The sequence below is a fragment of the Lactuca serriola genome, chromosome 8 (assembly GCF_051521515.1).
Source record: "Lactuca serriola cultivar US96UC23 chromosome 8, Lser_US96UC23_V15, whole genome shotgun sequence".
Lineage (NCBI taxonomy): Eukaryota > Viridiplantae > Streptophyta > Magnoliopsida > Asterales > Asteraceae > Lactuca > Lactuca serriola.
In genome coordinates this window covers 21,236,937-21,247,229 of record NC_136415.1, presented here as the reverse complement: position 1 = coordinate 21,247,229, position 10,293 = coordinate 21,236,937, and the positions used below count along the sequence as shown (strand labels likewise).

The window sequence follows — 10,293 nt, the reverse complement described above, 5'->3', positions numbered from 1 at the left end:
TTGATAAAATTGTAAGTTTCATTAATTCCCAAATATATAAAAAAACATAACATTTGTCCCATTTTATTTTTCTAACATTTGTCCCATTTTATTTTTTTACAGGATGAGCTTTAGAAATCGGGAAGCTTTGGAGAGGTTACATGTGGAACACATGATGTGCTTACAGAGGCGTTGGGTACTCAGGAACAACGTGGGCGTGTACGAGGGATGGGTAGATTTATAACGCCACAGCAATACTTTTATTTACCCAAGAATGTTAAGTATTACTTGGAGATTGAGAACGAGAGGGTGGATAAACGAATAAACAAACTTGAAGATGACTTGGAGAAACTAAAAAGAGGTGTACTTAATGTTTCTGAAGCTGCAAGTTGCCAAATAGGGGGCGTCATTGAAGATTTTGAAAAACAACCACAGAATGAATCACTTGTAAGTCCTTGAAGACAATTATGAAAAATATATATTTAAATAATTTTCTTTTTCTACAAACTAACATACTATATTTTGCAGGATAATTCATGTCTTCTTGCGGTTGAATTTGCTGCAAATGTGGTTGCTAAAGGAACCATAATGAAAGCATCGGGTATTTTGAAATATATTTGCATTATTATTATTTATATATTTTCATTTTTTAGAAGATTGAATCTTAATTATTTTTTATGTTTATGTAACAGATGAAAACATTGAAGTTATGATTGAAACAATTTTGCAAGGAGAAGCTTTAGTACCCTTTCCACTTGAAGAGGAGTTCATTGTGAAGGTCAAAGATGCACTGGGACACATACTAAGTTGGCCAAGACACTTAGTTATTCGATGCTCTGACCTGGTAATACTATTTGAACATATTTTCCCTTGGTTATCTTAATTTTTCTGATATTTGAGTGAGTTCTTAATTTTTTTGGTAATACTATTTGTATTTTTGATTGCATTTGTAGGGAAAAGTGGTGGCAAAATCTGTGAAAAAGCATGCAACACCAGTGAAGAAAGCCACAACACCAGTGAATGAAGATGTAACACCAGTGAAGGAAGATGCAACACCTCCAAAAGAAGAAATAGGAAGTAATAAGAAAGAAAAACAACCATGTGATATGGAAGGAGGGAATGATGTGGAAGAAGGGAATGATGTGGAAGAAGTACTGATTGGAATAGAAAAGAAGATTAAAAAGGAGAAACAAAATGTGACCGTGCAAAGAAGGTGGACCAGAGCACAAATGAAGACAAGGATAAGGATTGAGAACAGTAGTATTTTGAAAATGACTGCAATGATGGCTGATGGACAAGTTACAAAGGTTGATTCTATAAGAGTGCAGAGTGAGAATGATCTTTTTGGGTACGATAGTTACACGTACTTAACTTGGGATGATTTTGAAGCAGTTCTTACAATGGATGAGCTGACTGGTGCTGTTATTGTGTCTTATATGATGTAAGTGCAAGAAATTTAATTTAAATAACAATGTGTCTTAAAAAAATGTTTAATGAATTTAGTGTTTGTATGATAACAGGGTGTTGTTTAACAAATTGAAGTATGGCTCCCCAGAAAGAGACCATGGAATTTGCTTTGTGAACCCGGCAGTAATCTCACCAAGTACGCGTAAAGGGAAATCTAAGAATATTGACGATGCAAGCAGAGGTTTAGCAGATCGGTTGTCTAAAAGAAAGTGCAATGACATCATCTTTATGCCCTACAATCCTGGGTATTGTTATTTGACATTTTATTTTTAAAATGACTGCAATTATGTTATTTGGCATTTTATTTTTTTTTTTGTGGTTTTTGTAGAAGACATTGGGTATTGGGTGTACTAGACATGAAATCGGATACTTGCTATTATCTTGATTCCTTGAGCTCTGGCAATTTCAATATGCAGTTGAAGCAAATTGTTGATTCGTAAGTAATATAAATTATCAAAACACTTGATGTGAGTACAATAAACACATATTTGTTAATGTTTTTTTTATAGGGCAATGGTTTTGTACACTACACAAAGTGGATCCAACAAAAGGGTTAAACTAAATTGGGTTAATGTTACGGTCAGCACTTAATTCCTTATTGAAATTGTAGTTTTAACTTTATTTTTTGGATCAATTGAAATGATCATTTTATATGTAACTTTGTAGTGTCCAGTTCAGCCCGGATCTACCGAATGTGGCTACTACATGCTAAGGTTCATGAAGGAGATAGTGGAAGAAGGAATTGAAGTGTTGGTCAAAGACAATGTAAGGATATAGCATTCTACTTTCATTACTATAATTTATGGCATCCTTACTGTTATAGAATATGTGCTTTCATTCATTTGAAAATACAATGCTTAGTTGTTAAAATATAGCAACTTACTGTTACAGAATATGTTAATATGCTATTTTTTATTAATAAAAACAATATGCAAATGTTTTCACAGATCGGGGATGGCAAAGCTGAGTACACAACTGCTGATATCGATGAGATACGTGAAGAATGGTCAACGTTTGTTACAGGCTTCATTTATCGATGATATGTATGGTCTTTTGACAATGTATCCGCAAAACAATGTTATGGTTAACCACTAATGCTAGGTATGGTCTTTTGACATGTGTAATGCTAGGTAGTCTTTTGAGACACATGTACAATTTTTTGCTAACTTTTAGTAATGTTACTTAAGGTAACATGTAGTTACAACTTAGGTAATTCAACATATATGTAAAGTTGTTTGACGTTTAGATGAAAATGAATGTTTTGGTATATTTTTCATTTATTATGTGTATTCACGTTGTAAATGTGTGTTGTAAATGCACGTCGTAAAAACGTCATAAAGGCGCGTAGTAAAAACGAGAGACGTAAGGTTACGACATGCGAATGAGCGTCGTCTTCCTTTATGACATGGCCTTCCTTGACGCGCATTGTGTATCATAAGAGCGCGTCGTCTCTAGACGACGCGCATATGAGCGTCATCTTCCTTTATGACATATGAGCGTCATCATAAGAGCGTGTCGTCTATAGATGACGCGCATTTGCACGTCGTCTAGCTTTATGACATGGCCTTTGTTGACGCCCATTGCGTATCATAAGGGCGCGTCGTCTCTAGATGACGCGCATTTGCACGTCGTCTATCTTTATGACATGGCCTTCCTTGACACGCATTGCATATCATAAGAGCGCGTCGTAAATGAGCGTCGTAAATGCGCGTCGTCTATCTTTATGACATGGCCTTCCTTGACACGCATTTGCGCGTCGTCTGAGCCATTTACGACGCGCAATGAGCGTCGTAAAAGGCCTTTTTTCTTGTAGTGTGTTATTTTTGGTGTTTTTCTTCTTTATTCCATTCTTGATCTCTCAACCGCTTCTCCTGCTTCCTTCTGCTTCTGAGCTTCATTTTTGAACTGAAAATATAATTCAAACACTTTTAAGTACCTTTTGTCCATAAAATACAATAATTTAGCTAATAAATGAGTAAAAATCTATACTTAATATGAACTAAATATGCACATATCAAAATACCCCACACTTGACTTTTGCTTGCCCCCAAGCAAAACTAAAATTTAAAACATTAGAATCATATATGACAACTCCAATCTAACCCAGCCATTACGCCAAGACCGCAACGCATGCATTTGTGTCTAAAATTTTTGCTAAGGACCTCCCATACTCCAAATACTCACAATCCTCATAAACACTCGCCTACTCACCCCGAACTATGCTCATTTTATGCATCCCTCCGAATCCATCCGCAGAAAACCTCTTACCCTCAAGGTGTTTTAAATTGAGCAACCCAAGCATACATAATCTAGAATTACAACTTTTTCGATACCACCATGGAGCTCTTTTGAATTCTTCACTTCCTTTGGTAATTTGATCTTTGATCTCTTTGAATTCACCACCTTTATTGTTTGATTTTTGGTATCTTCAACTTTTTTAATTTCTTGGAATTTTGATCTTTTGATCTTCACTTTGATTGCTCCGAAATTCTTACAACTTTTCTTGTAATTCTCTCTCTTTTACATGTACCTCACTTTTTTTCACTCAAAACCCTACATGCTTAAGCAGGGGCGCTCAATCTCAACCTTTATTGGCTAACGATAACAATCTTCCTGGATACATTTCAGGTTTAGGCTGCTCAACATATTGCATCCCTCAGGCTGAGCAGGGTCGTGTTTTTGTCCCATGATTTCACTGGAATAAGGAAGCCACAAATGCACTAGAACATATATAGGCTCAACTAAACATTTGGGTCTTCATGCAATTATCAACACAACTCTAACATGGGATCCTAATTTTACTTTTACCAAAATTTTCTAAATTAAATCCTAAGTAATATTTTTAATATGCAACAAAATTTTAAAATTAACCTAAATTAAGACTCTAAATTTTCTAATATGTAACCAACCCCCTACCCCACACTTATTTTATGCAATGCCCTCATTGCATATTATGCATGATAAAAACATAAAAAGAGAATAAAAAGGGAATTGGAACAAACTCCCCTGGGATAGCAGTGGATAGGTTGGTCACTTGCATTTTAGCTCCAACTCCAATTGACTTTAGACATGGTAACATCTCATCCATGCCTTGGGTGTCAAATCTCATGTGGGTCGCTCCAAATACGCGGAAAAACAGTGTAAGATCTTCAGGAATCAATATAGGAAGAATAAATGGTCAAGTGGTACTCTTATCAGCATCAAATCAGCAGTCCCCTTCGGTTAAAAACTGATGACTCGTCGAGTATAAGCGCGGACATCTTTATGTGTGTGACAATACAAAGCGACTCGTCGAGTCAGTTTATTGCACTCGACGAGTAGATCGCTGGACGAAAAAAAATACATTCTGCACATATGCCAGCCTCCAATAAATCTTCAACATTTTCTCCTCACTTCTGGACTCACTCGCTCATGTCCCTAAGGACCGGACTCGATACTTTGACTCTAATGCTTCCCTTCCTTGACTCTCTATCACTCTTATAACCCTTTCGACTCTAGAACTTTAACTCTCCTATGCAAGCATTCCTAATTCAATTCTGAAAAATAATCAAAGCAACCACACATTAAACAAAACAGTAAAAAGTCTAAACACATTCAAACCAACCAAATAAAAGAAAACATAAAAATCGAAAATTGTTTAAAAAAATGCAAAGAAATCAATCCTCCTTCTCGTCATGATCCGCTGTTGTTCCACTTCCTCCTGCACCACTCCTTCTTGCACTAATCACCTCGTCCCATGATGGAATGTACGAAAAGTTACCGCCATCAATATGCGGTATGTTGAAATAATCGAAAAGCCGGATATGTGATTGGTTGCTAAAATTAATGCCCCGCGCCATTTGATCTTGTAGCCGCGTCATCTCCACATTGTACCAATCCATTGGTACTTCTTCATTATCAACCGAAATCACCGGCGGCTCTTCCTCCACATCCCGCTCCCTCCTCGAACGAACCCTCCTCCCCGGTACTTCGGGACCAACAACCGGATCATCATGCGGTATAACATAATGACCACCACCATAATCTTCAATAATCCTGGCCCGCCGGAAAAGAATTGGATTGAATGGAGGCGTAGGAATCATCGTCATAAAGTTCCATGCACCACGGGTCATCAACCCAAACGAGTTGGCTAACCGGGTGACAAACATACCACCATTGATTCGAGAAGTTTTGCGATCCTTAACCGCACCCTCCGATAGATATGAAGCCAAACACCATGGAATATTGCAAAAAATGTCGGGTGTGATAATGCTCCATAAATAGAAGACATCAAGGTTAGAAACCTTGTCATCATCCTTCCTTTGGTTAATAATGGATGAAATGAGACGATGTATAAGGCGATGCGTAGGTGATCGGATTCTCCCTTCTTGTGCCGATTTTGGAATATAAACTTTGTTACCAATCGTGTTCCACCACCCTGTGCTAGTAACTCCATCGGGAAACACCATGTGGGATTGCCCCAAAAAGGCCCGAAAGATATCTGTTGAGACCAAGGGCTGGTCATAAATTCCCAATCGACAGGCAAGGTCGAGCACGGAACATTGATGAAATTCACCCCCAAGACAGAAACTGAAACTTGTTGGGTGATAACAATCCACTCCCCCCGTGAAAGATATTGTGGAGAAGAATTCTAGGCATAACTCCAAATACACCGGCTCTTGGATTCGAAAGACCCGGCTCCACCTATCACAAATCATTGTTTCTCCTTCGTGGGTAAGCTCCTTTAAAATATACGGAGCTAGCTCCTCTTCATAGCGTACTCCTTGCAACCAATCCCAATCTATCCTGTTGGGCACATATATTTCCTTCTTCCTTATGTCAGCTAACTTTTTCTTCCACTTCCGCATTGTTGAAGCGGACTCAATTTGTGGGAAATTTAACCAAGGAAAGCCACCTTGGTGTCCCCCAGAACTTTGCCCCCTGCTGAACATCTTTTCTGCAAAACAAAGACACAAAACCCAGAAACACAGAGTATAATTACAAAAAACATCATGCATATGTTCCCCGACTCGACTCGTCGAGTCCATGTACGACTCGGCGAGTCGCACGAACTGCACGAGTCAGTCGGCGGGTCGGTCTAAATTGGACCAGGAGATCTCGAAATTTCTTCAAGGGTTTTGTCTAGACACATGTATATAAGGCTTTTAGGCAAGAATAGACATGCAAAACATCATAATCTTTGAAAAATCGAAAACCTAGAAATCTAATTTTATTCAAAATCGGTTCTTTCGATGCAATTCACATCATAGATAGCCTTAAACTCATGCTTTTAACAGAAAAGAGGAAGAAATTTGTTACCTTTTTTGATGAAACTTGAGAAATTTGAAGAAAAATGGAAGAACACTTGAATGCTTGAGAGAGAGTTGAGAGAGAGGCGCACGGCGAGTGTGTGTGAAAAAAAACTGATTCATTAGGGTTAAAACCCTAGTTACTGGCTGTAAAAGTAATTTCAACATTATTTTTTTTCTGTAAATAATACAGACTCGTCGAGTCGTGGTCAAACTCGGCGAGTCTATTCGCGATGTCAAATTTTTTTCTGAAATATATATGGACTCGTCGAGTCACGGTCAGACTTAGCGAGTTTCTTGATAAAAATTCATAAATTTTCATAAATTTTTTTTCATTTATCTAAAAATCATTTCACCCCACACTTAGCCCATGCACACTCTCAAGCAGACATGTCCGACGAATTGGAGAATTAACAATCTAAAAACGAAGGAAAAATTTTAAACAAAAAAGTAAAAGAAAGCAAACTCTAAATAACGGGTTGCCTCTCGCCAAGCGCTTCTTTTTTAAGGAGTCGTTAGCTGGACTCCTTCCCGTCTACGTCTCGTCATCTTCCAACATCGGGAATGCACGCCTAGTCTTTTGTGGTTTGTACTTTGTTTTGTAAGCGTGAATCTTCTTTTTGTAAACCCGTTTTGCTTCTTCTCTCTTCTTTTTCACAGTGTCCTCCTCAGCTGCTTGGGCTTCCATTCTCCTCTTTTTCTTCTTTACCCCATGCGCTTTCACCTTCTTTTTCACTTCTTTTCCTTCAAACTAAATTACTTCGTATTTTGTGAAGGTGCGTGCTCTAGGTTTGGTAATGAATGGTTGATCAACTTCCACCCTCCTTTCTTTTGCCTCCTCTTCTTTCTTTGTGCTCACCCTATCTTCAAGTGTAATTGCATTAAGACATGCTATATAAGTGTGTTGAACTTCCGTATCCATGTCTTCTTTTTCTGTTTGTTCTCCTAAAGAATGAGGAAAAATTTTCAAATCTAGATTATACAAAGGACTAGCAACCAGTAGATCCAAATCATCCAAGTTATTATCAAATTCGACTGGACTCGTCGAGTCTAGTAAAGTGACTCGGCGAGTCTGATCGTATTCCACCATTTCTTGGTTGTTTTCTGAGTCGGCTTCTTCCAGTAGCTTTTCTAACTCCTCCAAGTCCTTGTTAACATCTCCATCCTCTTCAGAATGTAGCAGAAACTTGGTTGGATCTTCTTTTTGCAAAAGTTCAAGTTCTTTTTGTAATATCTCATCATCCAAATGGATCAATGAGATGTTTTTTTTTTCTTTCCTCCTCTTGCTTGGCTTTTGGCATAGCTTTAAATATTACGGACTCATCACCCACCCTGAATGTTAATGTAGACTCGCATACATCAATTAAGGCACATGCGGTGTTTAAAAATGATCTCCCCAAAATGATTGGAATTTTGGGGTCTTCTTCCATGTCAACCACCACAAAGTCTACCGGAAATATAAACTTTTCTACTTTAATAAGGAGATCCTCACAAACGCCTTGTGGATGAATTATTGTCTTGTCTGCCAAATGGATCTTCATATTTACCGGTCTTGGCTCCGGTAAATTCAACCTCTTAAAGAAAGATAAAGGCATCATATTGATGCTTGCACCCGAGTCAGTCAATGCTTGGGTGACAACTTTATTACCAAACTGGCACGGAATTATAATATTCCCCGGATTGCCTTTCTTTTCGGGCAGCTCACTCAATAGTACCTCCGCGACTTCAGCCAAATCTTTCCTAGCAGCAAAAAGACCTTTTAGCAAGTTGAAGTATTTTGGTGTTTGGAGCATTTTTTCCACAAATGGCATATTAACTTGTAAGGCTTTAACATGCTTCATGAAGGTTCTATATGCTTCGACTTTTTCTGCAGGCATGGCTTTAATTGGGTATCGAAAAGGGGGATTATATGGCTTTAAAGGACTGACAGTTTTATCATTCACGCATGGACTCGACGAGTCCATTAGAAGGACTCGGCGAGTCAGATCGGGTCTTGCTAGAGTCGACTCTTCTGCCCTTTCTGTCTTCCTCTTGGAGATCCTTTGTGCATTTGTGAAAATTTCTTCTTTTCTGGAGGTCACTGCACTCACATTCTCCATTCTCGGATTGGTTTCGGTATTACTTGGAAGTTGACCCGGTCTTCTTTCGTTCACTTGGTGTGCAAGCTGTCCCAGCTGTTTCTCAATGTTGAGGATGGATGCTTGCTGATTCCTTAGTATGTCTTTGGTCTCATGTATTGCAGCATCGTGATCATTGTGTCACTTTTCGGACGCGGCTATGAATCTAGTGAACATTTCTTCCAAATCAGCTTTCTTTTCTACCGGTTCTTCTCTTTGATATATTCCCCTCTCCTTCTGCTTGTATTTTTCCTCCTTAGCCTTCTTATACTCTTCGTATGGGAGCCATTCCTTCTTAGGTTTTCGCCAATTTTCGTTGTATCTATCGCCACTTGAATAGAAGACTTGAGCTTTCTTATTTCCATTCTCATCCACATCACAATCTTTGGTGAGATGGGGCCCTCTACAATTTTCACATCCCACCCTCATAACATGGATTGTTTGATCCATTTTTGTCATTCTTCTATCGAGACTATCAAGCTTAGCTATCACCGCCACTATGCTATCATTTTCCGCGTTCACTACTCCCCGACTTACTTCGTTTCTTGGATTGTGGTATTCTCTAGAGTGCTTAGAGAATTCTTCAATTAGCTCCTTGATTACTGGGGGCGCCTTCTTCGTGATCGAACCTTGAGAATCTAGCAATTGCCTTGTGGTGACATTGACTCCATCGTAGAAAATGGAGACCTCTTGTTGGCTATTAAGGTCGTGATGTGGGCAATTTCTAAGCAAACTCTTGTATCTTTCCCATGCTTCATAAAGAGATTCTCCAGGCTGTTGCTCGAAATTGGCAATTGCTTTCTTTAGCTTGGCTATTTTGGAGGGTGGACAAAAGTGATCAATCAACTCCTCTTTCATCTTGCCCTATGTGGTGACTGATCCGGAAGGAAGTGACTTTAACCAATCCTTTGCAGCTCCTTTGAACGTGACTGGGAGCATGCGAAGAAGTTGGGTCTCGCGGGGGACATTCGATACATTAAAGTAGTCGGCCACATCATTCACTTCGTCCAAGTGTTTGTAGGCGTCTTCGTGATCCTTCCCATAAAAATGAATCTCCTTGAGTTGAGCGAGAATGTGGCCTTTTAGTTCGAAAGTAGCGGTTGCGGGAATTGCGGGCTACACAAGTCCCGGGTCGGTGTCATCGCGCATCCTCTTCTTCCATTCCCCCATGGGGACTTCATCGATATTAGCCATAGTGATGACTAAATCGTCTTGAAACTCGGAGTCGTGCTCGAATGTGGGTTCTTCATCTTCCTCGGTCTCGTATTCGATATCTTCTTGAATTGGGTCTTCAATAGTCAAAGAGGCACTGGATGCTCCGGATTTGCTGCTCCTCTTCTTGCTGAAAACGGACTTGAGGTTTTTGAGTGGTGAGTTCTTTGACGAAGCGGATTCTCCAACGGCTTTGCCCTTGCTCTTCCTTAGCGCGGATTCCGGGTCTT

General features: G+C 39.1%; 1 protein-coding gene and 1 non-coding gene across 2 annotated transcripts; both read left to right on the top strand.

Moving 5' to 3' along the window:
* The first annotated feature begins 1,779 nt into the window (after window positions 1–1,779).
* LOC145071141 (uncharacterized) lies at window positions 1,780–2,635 on the top strand. Its single transcript, XM_079018050.1, has 4 exons — window positions 1,780–1,882; window positions 1,956–2,025; window positions 2,113–2,211; window positions 2,394–2,635. Exons 1-4 carry the CDS (start codon window positions 1,803–1,805, stop codon window positions 2,484–2,486), a joined length of 342 nt encoding a protein of 113 aa, XP_078874176.1. The 5' UTR covers window positions 1,780–1,802; the 3' UTR covers window positions 2,487–2,635.
* A 6,919-nt stretch (window positions 2,636–9,554) lies between these two features.
* Window positions 9,555–9,661, top strand: LOC145071575 (small nucleolar RNA R71). Its single transcript, XR_013690581.1, has one exon. It is a non-coding gene; the product is annotated as a small nucleolar RNA R71 (small nucleolar RNA).
* Window positions 9,662–10,293: the final 632 nt, after the last annotated feature.